This window comes from Boleophthalmus pectinirostris, unplaced genomic scaffold (assembly GCF_026225935.1).
Source record: "Boleophthalmus pectinirostris isolate CB_2022bp ecotype Guang Dong unplaced genomic scaffold, ASM2622593v1 HiC_scaffold_5, whole genome shotgun sequence".
NCBI lineage: Eukaryota > Metazoa > Chordata > Actinopteri > Gobiiformes > Gobiidae > Boleophthalmus > Boleophthalmus pectinirostris.
The window spans coordinates 25,198,477-25,221,296 of NW_026571404.1; the positions used below are offsets into that span (position 1 = coordinate 25,198,477).

Here is a 22,820-nt window from a genome sequence, read left to right on the forward strand (position 1 = left end):
ATGGTGATCTGAGTGGTTGTTGGCACCTCGAGGGAGCAAGAACCAGAATTCAGCAAGAGGGTGCCTCTAGTAACTGACCATAGATGAGATTATATTCCAACATCCACTTCAAAATAACAATGTTATTTCACTACACTGAATTGAATAATAGTAGTCTCTTTTTATTAACAGAAAACAACAGGTCAAATTTGTGAACAGTCTAATGACGACGATATAAGATGTCCCAGGACTCTCTCCACTTGAGTCTCTGCAGTTCAGAGGCAGACAGCTGTGGGGTTCCATAGGTCAAAGGGCAAAAGTTTTGATAGGACAATACTATGGACACTGCCAAAGCCAACACACACACAGTCATGGCAAGGCGTTGAGCTCCACTGTTGTAAGAAGGAGAAAAACTGTATCAGAATACAAACAAAACATACTTCTAAGAAAATATGTTAAAGACTAAATATTTTTGAGACAAACATCTCTCATTGTTTTTTTCAAATTATCCAAACTCAAACAAAGCATGCACATACCTAAGAAGGTAAGAGTGTACATGCTCCAAGACAGCAGGACTTAACAAGTGCAGGTAGCACATAGCTGGGAGGTAGTGATATAGAAACAGTGTCTTCTCCATCAGGAGAAACGGTACAAAGTTCATTGTCCACCCACCAACACAAACTGTGCCAAGAGAGACAAAACTGTTCCATACATCTGTACAGAGGTACAAGGGAAAAATGTAAATCCAGTGCCAATATACAGTACATCCATCTGATTTAGTCTGCAGAGGATTTTGTGTGTACCATCAGGTATGTCCTTGAAGCCACGTCTCCTCCGAAGCAGGTAGGTGATTGCCAGCAGTTGATAGGCCAGCAGACTCATATTGGCTATAGCCCAAGACACAGGATTTCCAATGAGGTGGATCTGAGCCTGTAACAAACAGTGAGAAGACATGAGATGGAAGCTGTAGTCCTTTGTTATTTTTGTTTTTAATTACTTTTGATTGAGCTTTGACATACATTTGTGGAGGAATGCAACCAGTATGCAATGTTGGTCTCTAGGGTCAGCCACTCAGATGGAGTCGAGCTGTATTTGTGTTCAGAGTTTTCCTGTTTGGCATTGAGCATCTTCCACTGCCAAAAGTTACAAGAATTTGTTGAACAGAGTAAATACATGAAAAAGAAATATTGTACATGTTAAGTTGTGAGATACCTGAAGTTCAATAAACTTTGCCCACAATGAGATTTTTCTGGTAACATCGATATGAGTTGGTGAATGAAGCTCCAGCTCCCTCTCCCTCTGCTCTTGACCTGCACACACATCATTGAACAGTGATCCTCAACCTAGATGAATGGTGGGTGTAGGGTGTTCATTTCACTGCTAGAATTATAATAGGTGATATTTTAAATAGCTACAATAATATGTAGTTCCCTACAGAGCTTCATTAATCATTGATAATTATTTCAATATTTTTTCCATAAGAAGACTGCAGTTTGCCAGGGAGGCAAAGGCTGTTGGGGTGATCTATGCCTCCACTGACTAAATCAGAGAAGTTTGGAAACCACTCCTAGAGTATATGAAAATCTGTGTATTAAATCCTTAATGGCATATGGAGCCATACTGGTTCCATATCTGTGCTCTTCCACGGTCCAGCTCTGGCTACTGCTGGGAGCAGTGAACAGCTTCTCTGCGATCACCTCAAGCTGATGGAAGCCCCAGTCTGGCAGAGATGCCCCACTCAGCTATAGGGGCAAAAAAATGCATTACTACACAACACTGCATATGAGGCACATAATATAATACAACTGCTGATGCTGATCACCTTGAGAACCGCTGAAGTGTTGAGGTGGACCAGTCGCACATCTGACAGTATGGTCTTCCACACCTCACCGTCTGACTCCCTGTTACTTATTTCCTAAGACAGAAAAAAACAGTATGGCTTTTTCTGTATTATATTTACATTTAGTCTGTAGTTATCTATTATATAGTTAAATGTAGTATTACTGCTTTTTTGTAAGACTAGATAAAGATCATTTATGCAGGTTTTTAATAGTCACTGGAAGATATCATAGCACATAGTTGTGAATGACAATGTGCTTGAACAGACCATTGTTCACTTATAAATTAATAGATCTAAAATACTCATGATATGTTTTTCCATAATTACAGCTGTTATTATTATGTTTATATGAGGTTACAGAATTGAAGGCTCACCACTGTCCACATGTTCTGTGGGGCCATGGAGACATTGTAGTTAATGTAGCCAGACACCTCCTGGGCATGAGGGCTCATCGGAGCAGCTACATCATGACTGAAAACAAAACAAAAAGCAGGTATATTAGTGCATAAATTTAAAATCAGGACTGTCAAAGTTAAAGGGGTAGTTCGGGATTTTTGACATAAATCTGTATGGCATTACCGTGAGCAGTGTCGTGCATCAACACTGACTTACCCCCGACAGCATCCGGTGACCCGAGATACTGGCCGTTTTCTGTGCTGACGAAAGTAGTCCGGCAAGTTGGCTGGGGACAGCATAATAAAGCGTTTTTCTTCTCAAAACAATATGTGTTCAAAAGAGTGATACATTTGCATCACAAAACCATCGTCGCCTAAAAAGTCAGACCTCATTATCGCTTGGCACTATTTTCTTTCCGTTCGTATCACTGCGCGCGGCCGCCAGGTGACAGCCGCGCCTGGTTCACTTTGTTTACTGCTCGGAATGTTAGCGACAACATGTCTGATTACGACACCGACAATAAAGACTTTGCCTTTACCACAAAGCCAAGGGGATATCTTTGTGAACCCGAATATACTGATGCTGAATTTTGCCAGATGGAGGTAGAACGGGCAGAGAGAGAGAGAGAAGAGAGACAGAGAAGTGGTACAATTGAAGCTGGAGAAGTGAGAGACTGGGTGAGCAACAATCACCATCACGTCATTTATAAACTAGTATACAGCGAACATAGAGCCTACACTGTGACTGAAGCATGGACTACTAATAGAAACATGGAATCATCCATACGTCCACGTAGCTGCTGCCAATAGTGTACGCGACATTTACAATAGTAATAACAGTCGACTTATAAAGTTACGTTTTGTAGAAGCTTCACTGGTGATATGACACTGAGTGATTTACTGCACACAGCGTTACAGCTGATTCTTGAGCCTGTCTGCTTGTAAACATAGCGGCACTTCTTCGTTCTTACCTGGTTTGGTTTCCACGTTGAAGCCTAAGGCAAGAAGCCAAAGTTTCCTCAGCGCAAAGTCCGTGACAGGAAAACGATGAAATGTGCGTGGAGATTCAGCCAGATTTTTGTTGTTACAGCCTGGATAATCAAGAGTTCGCACCATTTTTTAGATATATTCTTATGTATCTTATACAAGCTTATATACTTATCGCTCTAGCTCTCACGTTAGCTTTCTCACGTCGCGGCGATCTGCACATGTAAACACTGCCGAACAACTGCAGAAAGTGATGAATTCGTGCGCGGCTGTCACCTGGCGGCAGCGCGCAGTGATACGAACGGACAGAAAATAGTGCAAAGCGATAATGAGGTCTGACTTTTTAGGCGACGATGGTTTTGTGATGCAAATGTAGCACTCTTTTGAAAACATTGTTTTGAGAAGAAAAACTCTTTATTATACAGTCTCCAGCCAACTTGCCGGACTACTTTCGTCAGCACCGAAAACGGCCAGTATCTCGGCTCACTGGACGCTGTTGGGGGTAAGTCAGTGTAGATGCACGACACTGCTCACAGGGATGCCATACAGATTTATGTAAAAAATCCCGAACTATCCCTTTAACGTGTTTACTAATACAATTTATCAAGAAAATTGAAGCATGAGTCACAAATGACACATTAGTGAGCATTTACCTGTTGAGAAAACGTGATGTCATTCCGTGGACAAGCTGAATGACATCTCCATGTCGAACAGGCCTGGGAGGAGTGCCCACCACCAACTCCTGCCTGAAACACAGTGTAAAGACATCTCAAGTTCTGTGTTTTTTGGGGTTTTTTTTATAGCACTTTTCACAGACATTTGTCACAAAGATGCTTTACAGTGCATTATTCATTCACTCCATTCCCGGTGGTGGTAAGCTACTATTGTAGCCACAATATTCCTAGAGGTCTCCCATCCAAGTATTAACCAGGCCCGGTCTTGCTTAGCTTCTGAGATCTGATTGGATCAGGCTTTGACAAGCCGGTATGTTTGATAAATACTAAAAGAAATACAATTTTCTATGGAAAGGAAAGGTTTAACATTTCTCTTTAGCCTGACCTGCGTGGATCTTTAATAATCCACCAGTTGTTGACGTCTTTGAAAGGATAACATGTGACCTGCTGCTGGTGGGAGCTGCCACGTCCATTTTCATACCTGAAAATAAAACAGATATATAAAAAAAATATATAGCATTCTGTTTAAGGAAATTCAAAATATAAAAGTTGTGGATAATGCAAGTATATCATAGTAATACAAACAAATGTGTGTCCATCCCTTTCACCTGATTGGGTAGTTGGCCTTATGTGAGTGAAGCCAGCAGGGTACAGGATTGGAGGCAGAGCTCCTTAGGGTCACCTGGCTGCCATAGGCCACTTCAAGTGGCTGTCCCTGGGTGATCCTAGAGAGCCCCCCCTTCAACGACACAGAAAAAGATTTCAGCTTGAAGTCTGGTGTTAGACATACTAGCATGTATGGAGACTAGGTAGTGTGTGTACCTCAAGAGTTGCCTGGAAAGCAGAGCTCATGAGCTGATCATGGGGCCCACTGCGGTGCAGAAGACTGAGATGGATGTAGAACCAAAACACATAGAGAAGAACAGGCACCACAACCAAACACACCAGTCGACAGACAGCATGCACGCAGACACTCAGCTGTCACACACAGAAAAGTGGGTTACACTGGGCTGCATACAGGATTTCTGCATTTTTGAGATGCACAGAGAACTCACATGGCTAATGGAGGGGTCTCCAATCAGTTTCCAGGTGTGTACACAAACCATGGCCAACAGCAACAGATATGACAGCAAGCCCATATACTTGACCCTGAGTACAGAACACAACGGGATGTCCACTGATCTGTGTCTACTGTATACCAATACTATTGTATCATTTATATTCTACTATGTACAGTCATAGGTACCCTATTGCTGCTGCAATGGAGGCTCCAGACAGCAGCAGCCAGCAGTAACTGAACCATGAGCTTTAGATATATAAAACAAGAAAGCTTAATTAAAACATTAGAATAATATTAACTTTTAGGTATTAAGATGCTAGGATCATTTAAAAAGGATCAGAGTCCCACCTGTGGTATGTGTTGTGGAATCGGAGGTAACAAAACAAGGACAAGAGCATGAAGAATATGAGAACAGACTCCAGTAGCATGAACCGGGACTGCACTATCAGGGCGTTCTCTGGAATCCCAATCACACACTATGTTTTATTCCAATACATTAGGCACCAGACAATTAAACAATACAATTAAAATAAGGCCACTTAAACAGGATTTTATATATATATATATATATATATATATATATATATATATATATATATATATATATATATAAATTTTATTTTTTTTTTACAGTTTGTTATTGGAGTGAAAAATCAAGTAGCTAAGATTAACTTTAAAAGAACATGTGTTCATTGTTCAAGCGGTTATTAACAACAATCTCTTGTGTAAATACTTACCCAGCAAAAAGAGCAGTGCAGCCCCCAGAGCCGATATGTAAGACAATCCCAGCTCCAGAGAGAGACTATAGATCAGAGGAACGCTTAGGGCCCCGCAAAGAGCAGGGAGCAGCCGCAGACTCCACACACTCACAGTGTCCGGATACTCTGCACATAAAGACCAGAGGCACACTGACAGTCGCACACACTCACACTGTTGGGGGCTAGATATAAATACGAGAGTCAGAACCACTCTTCCTCACAACTCATCACTTATCACTTACCTGCCCCAATTCTGTTCCACACAAAATTGCCATCGAAACCTCCAAGATAAGCTGCAACACAGATTTGAACAAACTATCAAGTAATGATCTGTTGTGATTGTATTTTATGAGAAACAGTGTTAATGAATTTTAACAATTTAAATAGTAAATGATGAATTGGATTTTTAGGAAGCCTTGTTATTCATGAAAGATTGTCAGAGGTGGTTTTTGTACATAAGGTATTTTATGTCTTCTGTCTATCTGCCCAAGGACTGCAGATGGAAAGTAGCTTGCAGCTAAAGCTGGTGCATAGCATCTTTTCTAAGAGATCAATGTAATCTGTGCACTGTCCTTGTTTTAAATAAATAAATACTTTGGGAGATTAAAGACGGTGTTTTTGTTACATTCTCATTTTACTAACCTCCAGCAGCTAGAATCATGTGACCAAGTGGAGGGCCACTGTCATCGATGAAGAAGACCCTCTTCATGTAAAGTGACACAAACTGTCCATAGTACACTTCATCAAACCTGACAACCAGAACAAAGAGGAACACTTTAGATAGGCACAAATACTAAAAGTAATAAGAAGTGTTTTATAGATAGGAGAGCTAGTGTTATGATTAAATAATACTGAGGTGAACTAGTCAATTCTTTCTATTATACATCTTGGTATAAATTACTGTATGCTATATGAAAACACTGTATGATAGAAGACATGGTAGAAGACTCACACCACAGAGTTGGGATAACTCAGTCCCCTTAGTCTGGTCCAGAGAGCCAGCACAGAAAAGAGCAGGAAAACCACATCCACCTTAGCCGTCACCACCAAAGGGAGTTGCAGCATGGCGTCTTCTTACAAAGTAGCAGAGTCAATCGTCTTTAAAATAACTTCAAATAAAGCATATTATTATTTATTATTGTGTTCAGTGTCCTTTTCTATGCTGTTATGAGTTGGGGCCTGGACTGGCCTATAAGGAAACTGTGGCTGTGGTTAGACTGGGCTTGGACTCTGAAGAAGGTGGTGGAAGAGAGAACTCTGGTGAGGATATAAGCTATCCTGTCCAACCTAAGCCACCCTCTGCCTCTTCTCCCTTCAGATGAGCAGTGTGAGCATTACACGCACTGACCCATGGACAGACTGAGGAATTCTTTTGTACCACGTGCCATCAAGCTGTACAATGCTGCCTCCCCACGCAGGGGCAGCAGAAGGAGCAGTGGTTTAACTCTTCACTTAGCACTCCTAAGCCCTGGAGTATACAACCTGTAGCTCTGAAGCAACCAGAAGCTCTCCACCCCCTTCCAAGTGGCTCACCAAGGTATTTTTGAATTATACATTATATTATGCAATTATGTATTGTGCTGAATAATTTGATGTATTAAATGCCTTTTACCATTGTAAATGTATCATTTTGAAGTCCAACTTTGTGCGCTAAAAATGGTTTATGTTATGCTATGGTTCTTAGGTCTGCTTAAGTTAGTAGCTCTCTGGTATTTTTGGTTTGTAATTTAAAGGGCTTAGCTCACCGGAGAAAAAAGATCGGCCTTAGCCCTTTAACTATTTATTGATTATGGATTGACTACTTTTTACTATTTTTAATGTCTCTAACACTTTTATTTATCTTTCTACACAGCTTATATAATAAAAGATGTCTGACTACACACCTGTCTATCAGCAGGATACAGGCGGCTTCACTCACACAGCAGCTTCTGTTGTCTCCAGCCGCGGTCCATCTTCGGGGAGTGTCACGAGAACTATCAGTGAAATATTATGAAAGATCCATGTGAACGATTTGTTTTGGCTTTGCAGGACATAGTTCAGGAGGTGCAGCATGACAGTGTACACTTCCGGAGATTGCTACTCTGCTTTACTGCCATCTACCGTTATGGCATGACACATAGGCTTTATTTATATACATATACTATAAATAAGATGAATAATAAATAATAAAGACTGCTTTTGTGGCTACCTGGCTCACACACTGAGCAGTTTTGGAAACTTTTTGTGTGTTTTTAGCTCAGTTTTTAACATCATGTCATAGGATTTTAACCAACTAAGAAGTACAACATGTGCAGTTCGAAGGACACAAATAAGCGACTGAATTTTGGGAAATGAGCGGTTTGTTTTTCCAGTATCCATGGAGACCGCGCAAGAGGCTAGCTAAGAGCTAGCTGAGAAGTTAGCTGTGGACATTTGAGATGCTACAGGGTTTTTACACCATATGCAGCAGCAAACGTGGCAGAAAATCTTCAGAGGGAAAACTCTGTGGGAATGAACACAAGGGACTATTGGATTTTGTGAAATTAACTGTTTGTTTTTCTCGTATCCATTGAGACTGCACAGGAAGCTAGCTAAGGATAGAATGGACATTTAAGATGCTACAAGCTTTTTACACCATATGTGGCAGCAAATGTTGCAGAAAATGTACCAGAAACACTTTGAAAAAAATGACCATTTCGTCACCGACCAAAAGACCAGAGCAGAACATGAACCGCGGCCTTTCCTGTTGTGTTCATCTGGCTTCCACCCTGGACGCTGCTGTGATGCTGCAGAACAGATCAGTGCAACAGTTTGCTGTAGCAGAATAGGAAGCTTCTATTGATACGTTGCAGCTGATGTCATCAACATTCCCTGGGGGTGTGAAACTAACTGTAGTCATTGATCTGTTTGAAGCTGTGTTATTTAAATCAAATTTTAATCTGAACATTATTTTAACACAATCTGACCTTAAAGATTTGACTTAACTAAAACTACAGCAGGCAAGCTGATTTTTACTTTTAAACAAGTCCCCGTACATAAAATTACAGTTACAAGCTAGCTAGATTATCCAACAGTTTTTCTGTTACTCTCACGTTTCTGTTGAAAATCTAACACTTTAACACGACCATTAATACTTGCATTGACCATGAACACTTGCATTGATCCATTTTGTGTTTTCACACAATCTGAAATTTTTTTTGGCAGTGCTTGTTAATCTGTGCATTGTGTCTCCATGACAACCTCTGAACATTGCACCATAGAGATACATGTAAAACACCCCCCGCATGATAGCAAAGTATCAATTCTTTACTGTGATCCTGCTCCAGAGAGGCCTAACCGCCACCAACAGTCACAAATTGATTCACATGGTCACAATCGGAGTATTTTGCATAACATTCCGTTATAGATTAAACTGAAGCCACCGAATCCATACCTTTAGGAGATTCCCTCAGTAAGACTTTAATTTGTACCTATCTGACATAGGCCTACAGTTTTATTGAAACCACTATTTTGTGCAAGGCATCACTGGTTGTCTTAGGATCTCAAAGACTGCAACAGTTTTTAGATATCTGCTAAAATGTCACAAAACATTTATGAAATAATTTAGGTTCTCTGACATTATTAAGACAAAGTAGATAGACACTTTAGCCTATCTTTAAGGCACAGAGGCATCAAGAACACATACATTAGAATACAATATTCACAAATGCTGTATAATCTGTGGTTCACAAAATTAAAAGTGCTCATGTCTTTAAAACAGAGCCAATCTGTCCCTTCCGTCATCCAGGCTCCAAATTTCAGACTTTTGAGGACACAAAACTACAAAACTACATCACCCCTGCTTATGTGCATGCTCTGGGGACATGAGGTTTTGCCTGTGTAAACATTCTGCCTACATTCATTGAGCTATGTAGGTCTGTGATGCTGAGGAACGGCTCCAGCTCCTCGTTGACAGTCTCTGTCTGAATATATTCCACTTAAACATGGTAGTGTTGTCCTGTTACTGTAGTGGCCTGTCTGAGTTTGAAGTGTGCAGTCAGTGTCTCTCCTGGTCAGAATTGTGACTGTCTCTGGTCCATTTGATCATAGTCTCTGGAGAACGATAGAGGAAGATGAGTTTTGAGTAGAGTTCCTCCTCCAACTCCAGCTCTGCTGTCTCCCGCACCTGAAACACACACACAAAAATGCTGTAGTCCAAAGTTCCAGATACTCAAACAGAATCATGGGAAATAAACCAACCAGGAAGATGTCTGTGCATAACTTTAGGATGCGGTCCACACATGGCAGCTCCTCAAACATGATGGAGTGGGAAATCTCACTGAAAAATCCACGCACAAATTTGCCAATCACCAACACCACTGACACGTACAGGCCCATGATCCTGGAACACAGAAGATTAACAGTTAATTACAGGAACATTATTTGAGACATCATAATTTACTACTATAACTATATATATAAATGGTAACATTTTTCTATAGCGCTTTTCCACCTTCAAGGCACTCAAAGCACTTTACAACAAGGAACCACTCACCCATTCACACACACACACACACACACACACATTCACACAGACACTAGGGGCAAGGTGGGTTAAGTGTCTTGCCCAAGGACACAACGACAGCATTCATCTGTGGGAGCTGGAATCACATCAGCCAACCTGTGGGTCAGTGGATCTGACTGCTCAACCTGTGATGTTTATGTAGATAGCTGGAATTGAACTGCCAACCTTCACATCAGTGGGTGAATGCTCTACCAACTGAGCTACTGCCGCTATATATATATAAGCCACAGTCGTACACATCAAAAACATGTTGCATTGCAAAAACGTGCAAGTTTCTCATGAATTGTTTTTTTATTTGGTGAGCAGAATATATAGGAATACAAATAACAACAGGATATAGTAAACTGTCATAAAAATATAACTGACACAATTAATTATTATTATTTGTTGTGTTGAACAAGTTAAATTCAAGTATATATTTCTTTCAATAGGTGTTAGCCTAGTGAAACACTGTACTAAATTAAATACATCATTCTAAAGTTACAAAACAGGCTCAAATGTCTAGACCAGTGAGACAGATCTGAAGCTTACCCATATCCAGCCAGGAAACCCAAGCTGGGAGGACTGACTTTGTCATTAAAGATGACCATGGGCAGAACTCCACATGAAGAAGGGACACAGTCTGCGATAGCAATGTCCCACCACTCCTGAGTCCCAGTGTTTGTCAGGGACTTATCACTCATCAAGGACAGAGTGATGTCCAGGTAGCCTTTCTCGTCCTCTACAACATACACTACCAGGTCAAACACAAGCTTTGTATTGAATAATTGTGTTTGTGCATAAAGGGACTGAGCTCACCTTTATACAGCTGACTGACAGGTTTGGCCTCTGCTCCATTCGGGGCTCTGATGTAGTTTGGGAACATGTGTTGCACAAGCCTGATAATGAAACATCATGTTATATAGGCTCTTTAAAAATGTGTAAACAAAAACATTTTAAATTCTGGAATGAAGACAGCTGGAGGTGAAAGTGAAGTGGAACATAATGTGATTTCAATGGGAAAACTGGGATTAAACTCCCACAGTATCATAAAATATGAAAAATCAAGGGATGTTTGGCAAATAAAAAACACACAGATACATGTGAGAGATATCAGAGCCCAGTTTAAAAAAATATATAACTATGTTTTATGTTATGTGTTAATTGAAGAGGAGAATTAAAGAAGACACTAAGCATTTTTGACAAAGGAAAAATACAGATTTTTAGGTTTTACTGGATAAATCCTTACAGAAAAGATGAGCTGACTATAGTTTGTCACATCATCTACAGACAGTGTTGGGGAGTAACGGATTACATGTACCGCCGTTACGTAATCAGAGTACAAATTATGAGTAACTGTATTCCGTTACAGTTACTGTTTCAATGAGTGGTAATTGGATTACAGTTACTTTGCTGAAATAAGTGGATTACAAGGCGGTATTTTCCTGTTTTCACATTTTGTGCTACATCCCATTTATTTATTTTTTTATTTCGGTAATTTCACTCATTGCCGGAAACCCAAACAGAACGTGCGCAATAAGAGCGACGTAAACGTCATGTTAAAGTTGGCGGTGTCAGTCACACAGTGGAAGCAGCAGTGCATTGATAAAAACGCATTTGTGTCTTGGAAATTCTTCTCCCAATGTGAGATATATATATATAAAAAAAAAACAAATATAAAATCGCCTACAACTTAAATGTGAAACAGGAGCTACTGGCACTGGTGAAAACAACCTGCATAGACTCATAATATCTGCACTACTGTTCTATAGTGACCTGCGACATGAGTGGACGCGCACACAAACACACACAAACACACACAAACACACACAAACAAACACAAACACAAACACAAACACACACCTTCATCATCGTCATCAACCTGAGAACCCGCGGACCACGTCTCCTTCCGTAGTTACAGCGCGGACACCGCCGTCTCGTGCGCCGCGTGTGGACCGTGTTTTCTCGCGTAAACCGCGCTTCCTCCTGTGCGCCTCTAAACCAGAACTAACACCAGAACTAAACCAGAACTAATCCAGGACTAAACCAGGACTAAAGCAGGACTGAACCAGGTTTAAACTAGGACTAAACCACGACTAAACCAGAACTAAAGACCTGGTCTAGACCTGGTCTAAACCAGGTCTAAAATCAGGACTAAACCAGGACTAAACCAGGTCTAAACAACATGACACCTAACAGTAGGTTGACATAATTTAAGGTCATCTCATATAAAAAATAATTTCTCTATCAATAATATTTTTTTAATCTGGTGAAAGAAAGACTGATCTTGTTACTGTCTTTTAACAGACAAAACCTCTTATGTTAAGATCTCATGGTCTTTGTTTCTCTACAGCAAACAGTTGCTTATTCATGGAGACTTGGGCTCAGACAATTTGAAGACAACAAACAAGAATTTTCAGGATGTAGTTGCTACATTCATGTTGTTTAAAAAAACATGACAATATCAAGTAATCCAAAGTAATCAGATTACGTTACTCACTTTAAGTAATTTAATGGATTACGTTACAAACTACATTTTGGGATGTGTAATCTGTAATCTGTAGGGGATTACATTTTAAAAGTAACCTTCCCAACACTGTCTACAGATATATTACACATTTCACCATAAATCATATTTCTTAACAGGGAAGCAAAATAACTAATATTTGTTCTTTAGAAATTCAAAATGGTTGTTTATTTTTGTTATGTCATAAAACTATTAGCATGCAAATCTGTTAATCAGTTAATCACTAAAAAAAACATTTTGTCTACTTCACTTTGACTCCAGTTGCCTCCATTCCAGAATTGTGAACATTCTGATAACATAGGATTTTAAAGGATCTATAGACACACTCACTGTCCCCTCAGGATCAGCTCATAGACCACCACTTACACAGGTTTGGTGCGGTTGCCAACCAGCAGAGAGGCCAACTCTGACCGAACCGGACTCCCGGGCTCCAAGTCGATTGAGTGTTTATCAAAGGTGTGTTCCACAGTTCCTCCTTTTCCCAAGTCTCTGTGGAGGGACAACATAATAACTTGTACAGGATAAACTGATCAACTAGGCCTGTCATGATAACAAAAGTTTAAGCACGATATATAGCAACACATAAATGTGTTAACGAGAATATTGAAACTATTCATGGTCACTGACACAATGACCATAATGCAAGATAACTCCAGTAAACAATTTTTAAATAAACTGTATCACTAAAAGCCATGATCTGCAACAAATAAATAACAGAATTAATCAATAATTAGCTATATAAGCTCAAATCTTATTGTATTTCAACAAAAATACCCCAAATCTCCCCACTAAAATTGTACACATGATCAATATTGAGCTCCAAAATATATTCTTTCAGCTTTCATATATTGAACTATACGGTAATTATTGTGACAGGCCTATGGTTAACTGGTCCAAGAAGTGCAGATACAGTGCAAAGTCTTTAAAGATATTTGTATATTATATTATTGTAGCATATAGTATATTTACAAATGTAAAGTGCAGTGGGTACCTCTGGAAAGTCCAGGCCAGTCTGAGTGTGAGGTCCACGGGACTCTCCAGCAGCTCCTTGATGAGCTCCTGTCGACTTGGGGGGCTGATCCTCCACACGGACCCTGAGCTGCCCTCAATCATGGCTGTCACAATGTCTTCATAACTGTACAGAGTGATAAATTGCATGGCCACCTGCAACACAAACACATATATATTTGGACACCGTGAAGAAACTTGAAAAATTTTGATCCAACAGTTTTCAAAGACGTCACCAAGCTGGAGATATGAACATTGAAAATTATCATTATCATTATCATTATATTATCAAGTCTACCACAGAATGGAAAAGGTTTCTCAGATGGACAATGGCTGATGGAAGTCTTTTACAGGAACTCAAGTAGCCACTCACTTTCCTGCAGTCTTTTAAGTAACAGAGTAAACACCTCACCTTCATAGGTCAAGCAAATTGTAAAGTGTATTTACTCCTCTTGACTAATTCTAGAGATCCTGAAATAAATTCTTCTTATGTTTCTAGTCCATTATTAATCTCTTTTAAAAATGTTTTCAAACTGACTGGTATCCTTTAAAAATATTTAGCTCCTAAAAATACTGTTGTACACCAGAAGTAAAAAAGATATTTAGGTAAAATAACATAAATCTAAGTAATAAAATAATAATATAATAGATAATAGCTGTGAAGTGGGTTAAGTAGGTTTAAGTATAGAAGTACCGCATTATCTCCAAATGTCCTGGTGAGATTATCATAATCTGATTGAGTGAAGGGTTTGATGGACTGCTGCTGAACGCTCATGGTAAACAGAGGCTGTAGACACAAAAATTATGGTCACTTTCAAAAGGAAGTCCTCCATAGTTCAAAACAAGTATTTAACATTCGTACCTCGTAGCCTCCAAGTTTGACTGTTACAGTGACATCAATTGGGTGGTTGACCACACCCACTACTGATCTGACTAATGAGATAAAGAGCAAAGGGAACCAAATTATACAGATTAAGAAAAAGATAATGAGACCACCCATCCCATATTTGACGATTTTCTTCTTCTTTTGTCCTTTTGGCTGTGGATATTTCTGAATAAACAGGAAATAATAATAAATAACTAATAATAAAACATGAAAAAAGACTGTTTTTTGTGTTAAGAGCAGTATCATACTTTTTCTGTCTCACGGCTGCACTTAATAATGAAGATATTGGCATAGATGTCTTCCACACACATCCAGTCGGACAGTGACAGAGTGGTGTCAGTCCAAACCCAGTCCATAACAGCCCGCAGCTCAACCAGGAAGGGCACCAGGCGGAACCTAAAAGCACAGTCAAATAAGTAGAGGACACAGCCAAAGGACAGTAGAATAAGACTTGAGCAGTAGTTAGGCCCATACCCCTGGAAGAGGAACAGGTTAAGATGGTTGTACTTCTTGGTCAGGAAGTTACCCAGGATACGTGTTGGATAACCACAGCGGATCTGGTAGGCCGACAAGCCAAAGTACACACACTTGACAAAGTACCAGAGCTGGGCCACAAAGTTCTGATTAAACTTCCTGCAGAGAGAAAGACTCATGGCTCTGATCCTTCATTGTTACACACAAGTAAAAAGGATGCTCTTTTGCCCTTACCGCTCAGTGACAGCAGGCAGGATGAAGAACATCCAGATGTGGATTCCAAACACTAGGATCACCTGCACAGGCCAGTGGAAATGTTTAGTATATGGAGGGAATATATGAATATATCAGTATTTCTTCATGTTTATAAAGTAAGTTTCAAACACTTAGATAGTAGTTTATTTATTGGTTTATTAGTATAGTATTTTTTAATGCTGTTTGAATTACATTTTCATATTCATCACAGCACTTTGAAACTGTAAAATAGACTATATAAAAATGCATCAGATGTGGTGTGAAAATAAATACGGATATAGTAAACAGAGAACCTGGAAAATGAGCTTTCCTAGGACAGCCTTGCGCAGGTACAGTGCTCGATCAATAATCATGGTGCTGAACTGAATGAGCAGCATCACCAGGAACGCCTCCGGAACCTGGTCTTCAGACAAAGAGGAGGCGATGTCTGCAGCCGCACTGTGTTTCTATACACAAAAGTCAATTAAACATGTACAATAGTCACAACATTGTTGATTTTAGCAGCACAAATACCCCAAAGGCCCAGAAGCCAAAGACGATGATGATGAAGTCAATGACATCAGTGAGGAACATGAGGGCGTAGACATCAGTGGCAGCTCGATACTCAGCGTGCACTATGTCCTTGAAGAAGCTTTGAGTGGGCTGGTAAACTGCCTGGAAACTACACAAAACAGGGCTTTAGATACAGTACACTACATTACTACAGTAGATAGATAGATTATCCAGAAGGAAATTCATTTTTCGACAGCTACAATGATACATAATAATAATAATAATAATAATAATAATAATAATAATAATACAGTAGAATAATCTTAACCAGAGTAATTGTCTATGTTAACTTCATCTTGACTGTGATTGTACTTTCGTTTTGATGTTATGGATGTGAACAAGTTGTGGAATGTAATGGAATGTAACAAAGTAAAAGTAGTAAAGTTCTGTGCTTACATATACAGTACATTTTAGATATCTATACTTTACTTGAGTGCATTTTAAAGTGGAGTCTTTTTACTTTTACTTCACTACATTTGAGAGCATGTATCTGTACTTTCTAGTCCACTACATTATTGAACCAGAAAACTTTTACTGAAAAGTAAAAGTATTTTTATTGTTGTATGAGACCTGCTGAAAAGGCTGAGGGGGTGATTTTAACATGTACTTTGAGCAAACAAAAATATACAAATAAAAACAGCTATCTTTTTATTTAATTTAAATTATAGACTCAGTCATTTCTACTGAACATAATTCAGCACAAATCTTTATCAAAATCACTACATTTGAAACCTTATATGACCTTAAAATATGTAAAAAATATTTTACTTTGCTCCAGTATCGGTACTTTTAAATAACAAAATGGAACCTGTGAAATGGCCTGAAAATGATCAGCTTACCAAGATAAACAGACATGTTTAAGCTTCTGTCCCATAGCCAGCAGGCGCTCATTGGCAGCCTCTCTTCTTTTACTTTTTTGTTTTTTCTTCTTCTCTGGTTTGCTTTCAGGTTCTTCGGGTTCTGGTGTGTCTCCCCCTAAGGCCACAGCTAGAGTGAAACAAAAAAAACAAGTAGTGACTGAAGTGATTTAAATCCAGCAAATGTGGTGCTGCAGCTAAATTTATCTATTGCACACTGACTTGTCTTCTTGTGTTTCTTGGTCTTCTTTTTGCGAAAGCGGATGCTGCTCTTCTTTGGTCTCACATCTGTGCTCTGGGTTTCCTCCTGGGGATTTGTGGAGTCTACACCTGTGGACCCCTGCTCATCCACAGACACTGTAGTATCTGAATTAACAGCAGGGGGCGGTGTGGGATCTGGTGTGATGCCTCCTGACTCTGCATAATCCACTGGGTCCTGGTAAACAGTCATGCATGTTATGTCATGATTAGAGCTTGCAGCTGTTGTTATAATTTTATCCATTTAATCATGTTACGGCAGGGCGATATAAAAAAACAAAAAAAACAAAACATCACCAAGTTTTTCTTGTTGATTAAATAATCAACAATTTCTGACTTGATTTTTATTTATCTTAAAGGTGCACTATGGAATTTTTTTGGTTGGGGGTTTGTCACCTACTTGTTTATATGGATATGTCATTTCTCTGACTGGAATCTTCCACAGTATGACATTAAACAGCTCTACCTTTAATTACAGGTGGTTTTATTCACCTTAAGTTGCTGTGCATGGCACCATCATCATTTGGGTTGTATTATTTTGTATGGGGCTGCCGATCTTTACAGCAAATAAGTTCAATATGGACTTAAAGCTGTTTTGAAGTCCCCCAGAGAATCGGTGCAGTGTGACTTGTTGGTGAACCTTGAACATTTTACACAAATTAACTTACTTAAAGTCAAATTTTAGCTGCAAAGTTTTACCCAAAATCTCATTGAAATCAGTGGGATCCCTGTTTGACTGGAAGTGCCACCACAAGAAAGTGTGGTTTAGGAGCATTTAGAGACAAAAGTGGGTGGGGTGGAATAAGGTGAATAGCTCAAAAATGTCCAGAAAAACAGGCATTCTGACTGTGAGCGGTGTGTGAGCAAAGTTGCTCACAGTTTAATACCATACAACAAAGATTCCAGACAAAGCAATAACATTTCCATGGGGAAAAGAATTTGACAGACCCTCCACCAGAAATGTTACACAAGGCACCTTTAAACCTCTCCAGGCAGGCGTTGCTGATTTGCAACAGCTAAATGCCAGTTATATACTTACGCCACATCCATATTTTATGAGCTTTTTTAACTCAGGAACCTTTTCTCCCATCCGTGCTGATAAACGTGGGCGATGCAGACTGTGCAAGAATGGCTACATGCAAACGGCCTGCCAGAAGTGCAAAATACTTTTTTTTTTTTTTTTTACAAAGGATAAAAAAGTCAGGATTGTATATTACTACCCAATATTATAATTTTCCCCAAATATCAGATTTTTCCTGATACTAAAAATTAATTTGAGCCTGAGAGGGTTAAGCATAAACAACACTTTTAATCATTGCTCTTTTGACCTAAAAATGATATGGTCCTCCAAAGCCTGCATTCTGCCTCAAACCACATATTTTTATTAAGGATTGTTTGTGGACCACTCGAAGCATATAACTGATATTAGAAATGACCGAATCACAATCTTGATTTTAATTAAATGAAATCAGTGAATGAAATCACACCCCACCCCCCTACCCACCTCTGTGATGAGCAGCGGTTCTTGACTGTTAGGACTGGTGCCATCTTCACACACATCTTCTATTTTAGCATCATCAGTGGTGCTCTGGGGTGAGTGCTTCTCCTTGATGTTCTCCTCATGATCCCACAAACCATAGCGCTGTCATACACAGATTTATTTATTAAAGAGCCCATATTACACTATATCTAACAACATTATAGCATAGACTATAATATTTCCTTATCACAAACATACCTGTAGTTGTGTTTTGTTTTCATTCACACATGTTTAACACACAAACCCTGCATAATTAGGAGTTTTCTCGCCAACAGAAAACACCCCTTGTGATGTCATAAGTGCTCCACTGTGTTTTTAAACTCTACACACTTTCACTAGAATCATTTGGATAATTTCAGCCCTGGAATTACCAATCTTTACTGAACTAGGTAAAGGTAAAAAACCAGTGAAGAGTCTTTGTGACATATGTCTGTGAAAACAACTTTATTTCTAAATAGAAATGCTTTATTTATAAATAAAATCTTCCTTACTTACTTACTACTGCTTCAGGACATCATAAGGTGGAACAAAGCATTTTGAGCTTTAGATATGTAGACAGACTAATAATAAACAGTTACTCAAACACGTGAATGAAACAAAACACACCTTCAGGTATGTTTCTGACGACGTAACATTATAAATGGCACAAAAGTAAATTTGGGTAATATATGACCTTTAAAGAGAGCAAACAAGTCTGAATAATGCCACATGGATAGGAGAAACTACATAAGTATAGTAATATAACACTGTAGACTTATGTACCATGAGCAGAGATCTGTGGAAGAACAGGACCAGCAGTTGCAGCAGGTCATATTTGATATAGTTGTCTGACTTCTCCAGACCCAGGATGCGAGGAGTGAAAAAAGGCTTGTCTTCATTTAGTGTCATCTCATACACGCTGTTCCAAGGGAAGAAGCCAAACTGAAACAGGTATTTGACCACCACCATCACCTACAGTATGGGAAATTTTTTTTTAGTTAAATCTTGTGTCAATATAAACATTATAAACACACTAAGTATGATTATGGTGAAAATTATATCCATCTATTGTGCTTTGAACTGACATTACATTGAGAAACTGTCACCCATCTCTGTAACTGCTGCTGTGAGCCTCGTAATTATGGTCTTAAAATGGTCGTATTAACCTACTCTAGATTATCCTAGTGTTATTTTTTTGCCATTTTATCATTATGGGTGATGCCACTGTCATAGTCATTATACAGTCTTTGCTCCTAACTCCTTAATTAAGTAGTTATTAAGCATGACTCACTCTTGATAAATTCTTTGTTTACAATTAAAACTTCATCTAGGCTAATTAAGGTATATTTACTACAAACTGATGCTATATGCTTTTATTGCATTGAGACAAATTTGCTGGTGCATGGTCATACCTCAGTGTAGACAATGGCAGTCATCCAGAAGCGTTTGGTGGGTCTGGGCACTGAGAGCATGGCCCACAAGAATACCAGAATGGGCAGCACCAGGGAGATGACAGACGCACTCACCACGTTGTTCAGGACAATGATGAGGTAACACACCAGTTCAGAGTTAGCAGCCAGCAGATTGTACAGAGCAAACAGCAACTTCAGCAGACGATTCTGGTTGTTGTAGAAGTCACGGCTCTGCTCCAATTCCTCGATATAAAACTGTCTGTGTAAAGAGACAGGGACAGAGTTGTACAAGTAACTTGTATTTTTTATGTGAAAGATAGTGTGTTGGTTGAACTACATGGGTGTATTCTAAGCCTTTCTAATTGCATGTCTTTATTGTACTTCCACATTGAACCCCATTAGTCCTAATGAAACCCCATTTCAGTAAAAATATATATTAGAGGGCTTACATTACACTTAAAAAAAAACTATTATAATGTAGTTTCTTCATCACAAACATACCTGAAGTTGTGTTTTGTTTCATTCACACATGTTTAACACACAAACCCTGCATATTTAAACTACTTTAGACTTCCTTCTGTCAAACTGAAAACACTTCCACCTTGTGATGCCATATGATGATACAAGAAGTACTCCACTGTGTTTTTTAACCCCATACACTTTCACTAGATTCTAGTGTTTCTAGAATTTGAATAATTTCAGCCCTGGAAATGCCGATCTATAATGAGCTAATGGTAAAAGGTAACAAGTAAGTTGAAAACTAACACTACATGACATCACAAGGTGGAACAGAGCATTTTGAGCTTTAGAGATGTAGACAGAGTAATAATAAAGGAACATTCATTCAAACATGTGTGAATGAAACAAAACACAGTTCCAGTTATGTTTTTCAGGAGGTAATAACATTCTAACATAACTAAAAGCTTACAAGGAAAAATAAATTATAATATAGTCGCTTTAAATATGCTCCTGTAGGTAAGTGTTGTGCTTAGTAATACCTCTCTCCCAACAGCTCACTGGCTGTCCTGGAGTGGCGCTGCTGTTTGGGCAGATCTGGCAGCAGTTCCAGACTGTTTGGGGGCTCTGGACTCAGTAGGCTGCCTGCACTGGCCTGTATGGGCCTGGGAGTCGATTGGCCTGGGACCCCCTGACTGTCTACATCCAGACAACTGTATCTGGAATTTTCTGCATCAGTGTCATCCAGACAAGTCTCCAAAGTGTGACTGCCACTGCCCTGGGATAAAAGTTCATCTGTGGATGCTGCAGTCTGGTGCTGTGGACAGGATTTTGAAAAGAGGTTTTATTTTCATTTATGGTCCCATTCATCAGACAAAGGTATAATATGAACATTCTGATTAAAAACAAAATGCAAGTCTCAGGCAACATTATTTGTTAATGAATCTATTAGTAGTCAAGAATGTTGTAAGTGCAAGTGTTATACAAGTTAAGTGTTTATAGTGGAGGACTTTGAGCAGATGAAGTGAAAGAACTTTACCTGTTGGATCTTGTGGATCATAAAGTAGCGCTCGTTACACAGCACAGTGGATGTTTCTCTGTACTGTTTGGTCAGAAGGTTAAGCCACTGTGTCAGTCCATCGATCATGGCGAGGACTATGGCCCAAAGGAAGCGCAGGAGATCCAGGATCCTCTGAACCATCTCACCATGTCCTGCAAAACAAAAACTGATTGAAATAGATGTACCCAAAGTCATCATGCTAACGAAGTTAACAGCGTCATGAGCCATACCAGAGTCCTGCTCATCTGGCTCTGCACTTTCCTCTCGCTCAACAGGCTCCTCAAACACATCATTGTCTGGACCACCTGTTAAACAAGTTCCATGTTCACTTCTTTTGATATGACATGTTTTCAGAGGAAATAACAGTAAGCTTATGTCCAGACCGCTGTCAAGGCGTGACTGACGGGCTGCTGCCTTCTCCATTCGCCGCAGCTGCCTTTGTCTCCTCTGCCGCTCCTTCAGAGCATCCTTCACGCTGCTGACCCAGGCCTGGTACGCCAACTGTCAAACCAATCACCGTATTTATCACACACATTCAACTCCTTTTAATAGATTTGTGACAAAAATAATCATTTTAGCTTAACATCATCATTACTAGTCACAAGGTACGTGGTGACAAATACACCATTTTCAAGTAAAGCAAAATAAATTTTGTCTGACCTGGCAAGCAGTCTGCTTTTTGGGCTTCTGCTCATCAGCCTGCTGCTCCTCCTCATCCTCACTGTCTGACTCAAACAGGTAGTAGTCTCCTGAGTGGAGCACTGTACATAGATAGATCAAAACATAACTCACAAAACAAATTTTACAGTGTATGCTCCTAGAGTATCTTATGAGGGCTGGCTTTACCTTTGGCATGGTCCAACCATGGCTGGTACCATTTCTTCTTACTGGGTATTTTCCGTTCCTTTTCGCTTTCTGCTGATGAGAATATTAAAGTATGTATGATGCTGATGTATGCATAGTACTAGTAAGGAGTAGTAATAGTAGTTGATTTGGTTTTCAATGGCCTGGACACAAGTATGTTTTGTGTTTATGACGTGAAATGATTTAGTCCACAGGATGTACTCATTGGAGAATGTTAATCTATTTCAAAAACAGGATGTACAATAGTGTAATGTAGAATTTGTCATGGGGACATCCTGTCATCTGAGAATGTGTTCTTCAATATGACTGCAGCATGAGTAATCTTAGGGAAGATATACCTCTTTGGAGGATACAAGTTTAAGTTTAATGGGTTTAAAGACCAAAGAAACAAATTCAAAAGAATAAAGTGTAAATACAGTATAAAGTATATATATATATATATATATATATATATATATACACACACACATACATATA

General features: G+C 39.3%; 2 protein-coding genes and 1 long non-coding RNA gene across 9 annotated transcripts in view; 1 reads left to right on the forward strand and 2 right to left on the reverse strand.

The window, feature by feature from the left end:
* Positions 1–140: 140 nt before the first annotated feature.
* Positions 141–7,839, reverse strand: pomt1 (protein-O-mannosyltransferase 1). Of its 3 annotated transcripts, none has more exons than XM_055162781.1 (20): positions 7,577–7,839; positions 6,646–6,763; positions 6,336–6,442; positions 5,936–5,986; positions 5,673–5,819; positions 5,284–5,392; positions 5,122–5,181; positions 4,931–5,024; positions 4,698–4,853; positions 4,484–4,614; positions 4,261–4,356; positions 3,855–3,947; positions 2,194–2,290; positions 1,802–1,894; positions 1,601–1,721; positions 1,192–1,289; positions 999–1,112; positions 783–909; positions 516–693; positions 141–371 (listed from the first exon to the last, which is right to left on the reverse strand). In XM_055162781.1, exons 2-20 carry the CDS (start codon positions 6,756–6,758, stop codon positions 200–202), a joined length of 2,157 nt encoding a protein of 718 aa, XP_055018756.1. In that variant the 5' UTR covers positions 6,759–6,763; positions 7,577–7,839; the 3' UTR covers positions 141–199. The 3 variants fall into 3 exon arrangements, with proteins under 3 accessions (XP_055018756.1, XP_055018757.1, XP_020776883.1); XM_055162782.1 differs by having other exon boundaries at positions 6,646–6,766; XM_020921224.2 differs by having other exon boundaries at positions 6,646–6,802.
* Positions 7,133–7,910, forward strand: LOC129411558 (uncharacterized). The gene is made up of 2 exons (XR_008633358.1): positions 7,133–7,230; positions 7,546–7,910. It is a non-coding gene; the product is annotated as an uncharacterized LOC129411558 (long non-coding RNA).
* A 680-nt stretch (positions 7,911–8,590) lies between these two features.
* piezo1 (piezo-type mechanosensitive ion channel component 1) overlaps positions 8,591–22,820 on the reverse strand; it is a 44,436-nt gene continuing 30,206 nt past the window's right edge. For 3 of the 5 annotated variants that reach the window (XM_055162773.1, XM_055162774.1, XM_055162772.1), the window contains exons 30-52: positions 22,326–22,397; positions 22,140–22,240; positions 21,710–21,980; positions 21,459–21,631; positions 20,962–21,236; positions 19,964–20,222; positions 19,335–19,523; positions 18,537–18,674; positions 16,997–17,210; positions 16,757–16,904; positions 15,879–16,026; positions 15,659–15,811; positions 15,345–15,406; positions 15,111–15,269; positions 14,885–15,032; positions 14,613–14,801; positions 14,445–14,537; positions 13,734–13,906; positions 13,109–13,231; positions 11,035–11,114; positions 10,768–10,957; positions 9,912–10,053; positions 8,591–9,837 (exon numbers count right to left, since the gene is read on the reverse strand). In XM_055162773.1, coding sequence (XP_055018748.1) covers positions 9,709–9,837; positions 9,912–10,053; positions 10,768–10,957; positions 11,035–11,114; positions 13,109–13,231; positions 13,734–13,906; positions 14,445–14,537; positions 14,613–14,801; positions 14,885–15,032; positions 15,111–15,269; positions 15,345–15,406; positions 15,659–15,811; positions 15,879–16,026; positions 16,757–16,904; positions 16,997–17,210; positions 18,537–18,674; positions 19,335–19,523; positions 19,964–20,222; positions 20,962–21,236; positions 21,459–21,631; positions 21,710–21,980; positions 22,140–22,240; positions 22,326–22,397 — 3,629 coding nt within the window. In that variant the 3' untranslated portion in view covers positions 8,591–9,708. The remainder of the gene's footprint in view (positions 9,838–9,911; positions 10,054–10,767; positions 10,958–11,034; positions 11,115–13,108; positions 13,232–13,733; positions 13,907–14,444; positions 14,538–14,612; positions 14,802–14,884; positions 15,033–15,110; positions 15,270–15,344; positions 15,407–15,658; positions 15,812–15,878; positions 16,027–16,756; positions 16,905–16,996; positions 17,211–18,536; positions 18,675–19,334; positions 19,524–19,963; positions 20,223–20,961; positions 21,237–21,458; positions 21,632–21,709; positions 21,981–22,139; positions 22,241–22,325; positions 22,398–22,820) is intronic. The other 2 variants (XM_055162776.1, XM_055162775.1) reach the window with 2 other exon arrangements.

Excerpts from the sequence above, each read along its gene's own strand:
- pomt1 (XM_055162781.1), bottom strand. The coding sequence starts at position 6,758 with ATGCTGCAACTCCCTTTGGTGGTGACGGCTAAGGTGGATGTGGTTTTC. Across the intron at positions 5,987-6,335 it reads CATGATTCTAGCTGCTGGAG|CTTATCTTGGAGGTTTCGAT; the intron begins GTTAGTAAAATG and ends TCTGTGTTGCAG. Across the intron at positions 5,025-5,121 it reads TCCATTGCAGCAGCAATAGG|GGTCAAGTATATGGGCTTGC; the intron begins GTACCTATGACT and ends TTCTGTACTCAG.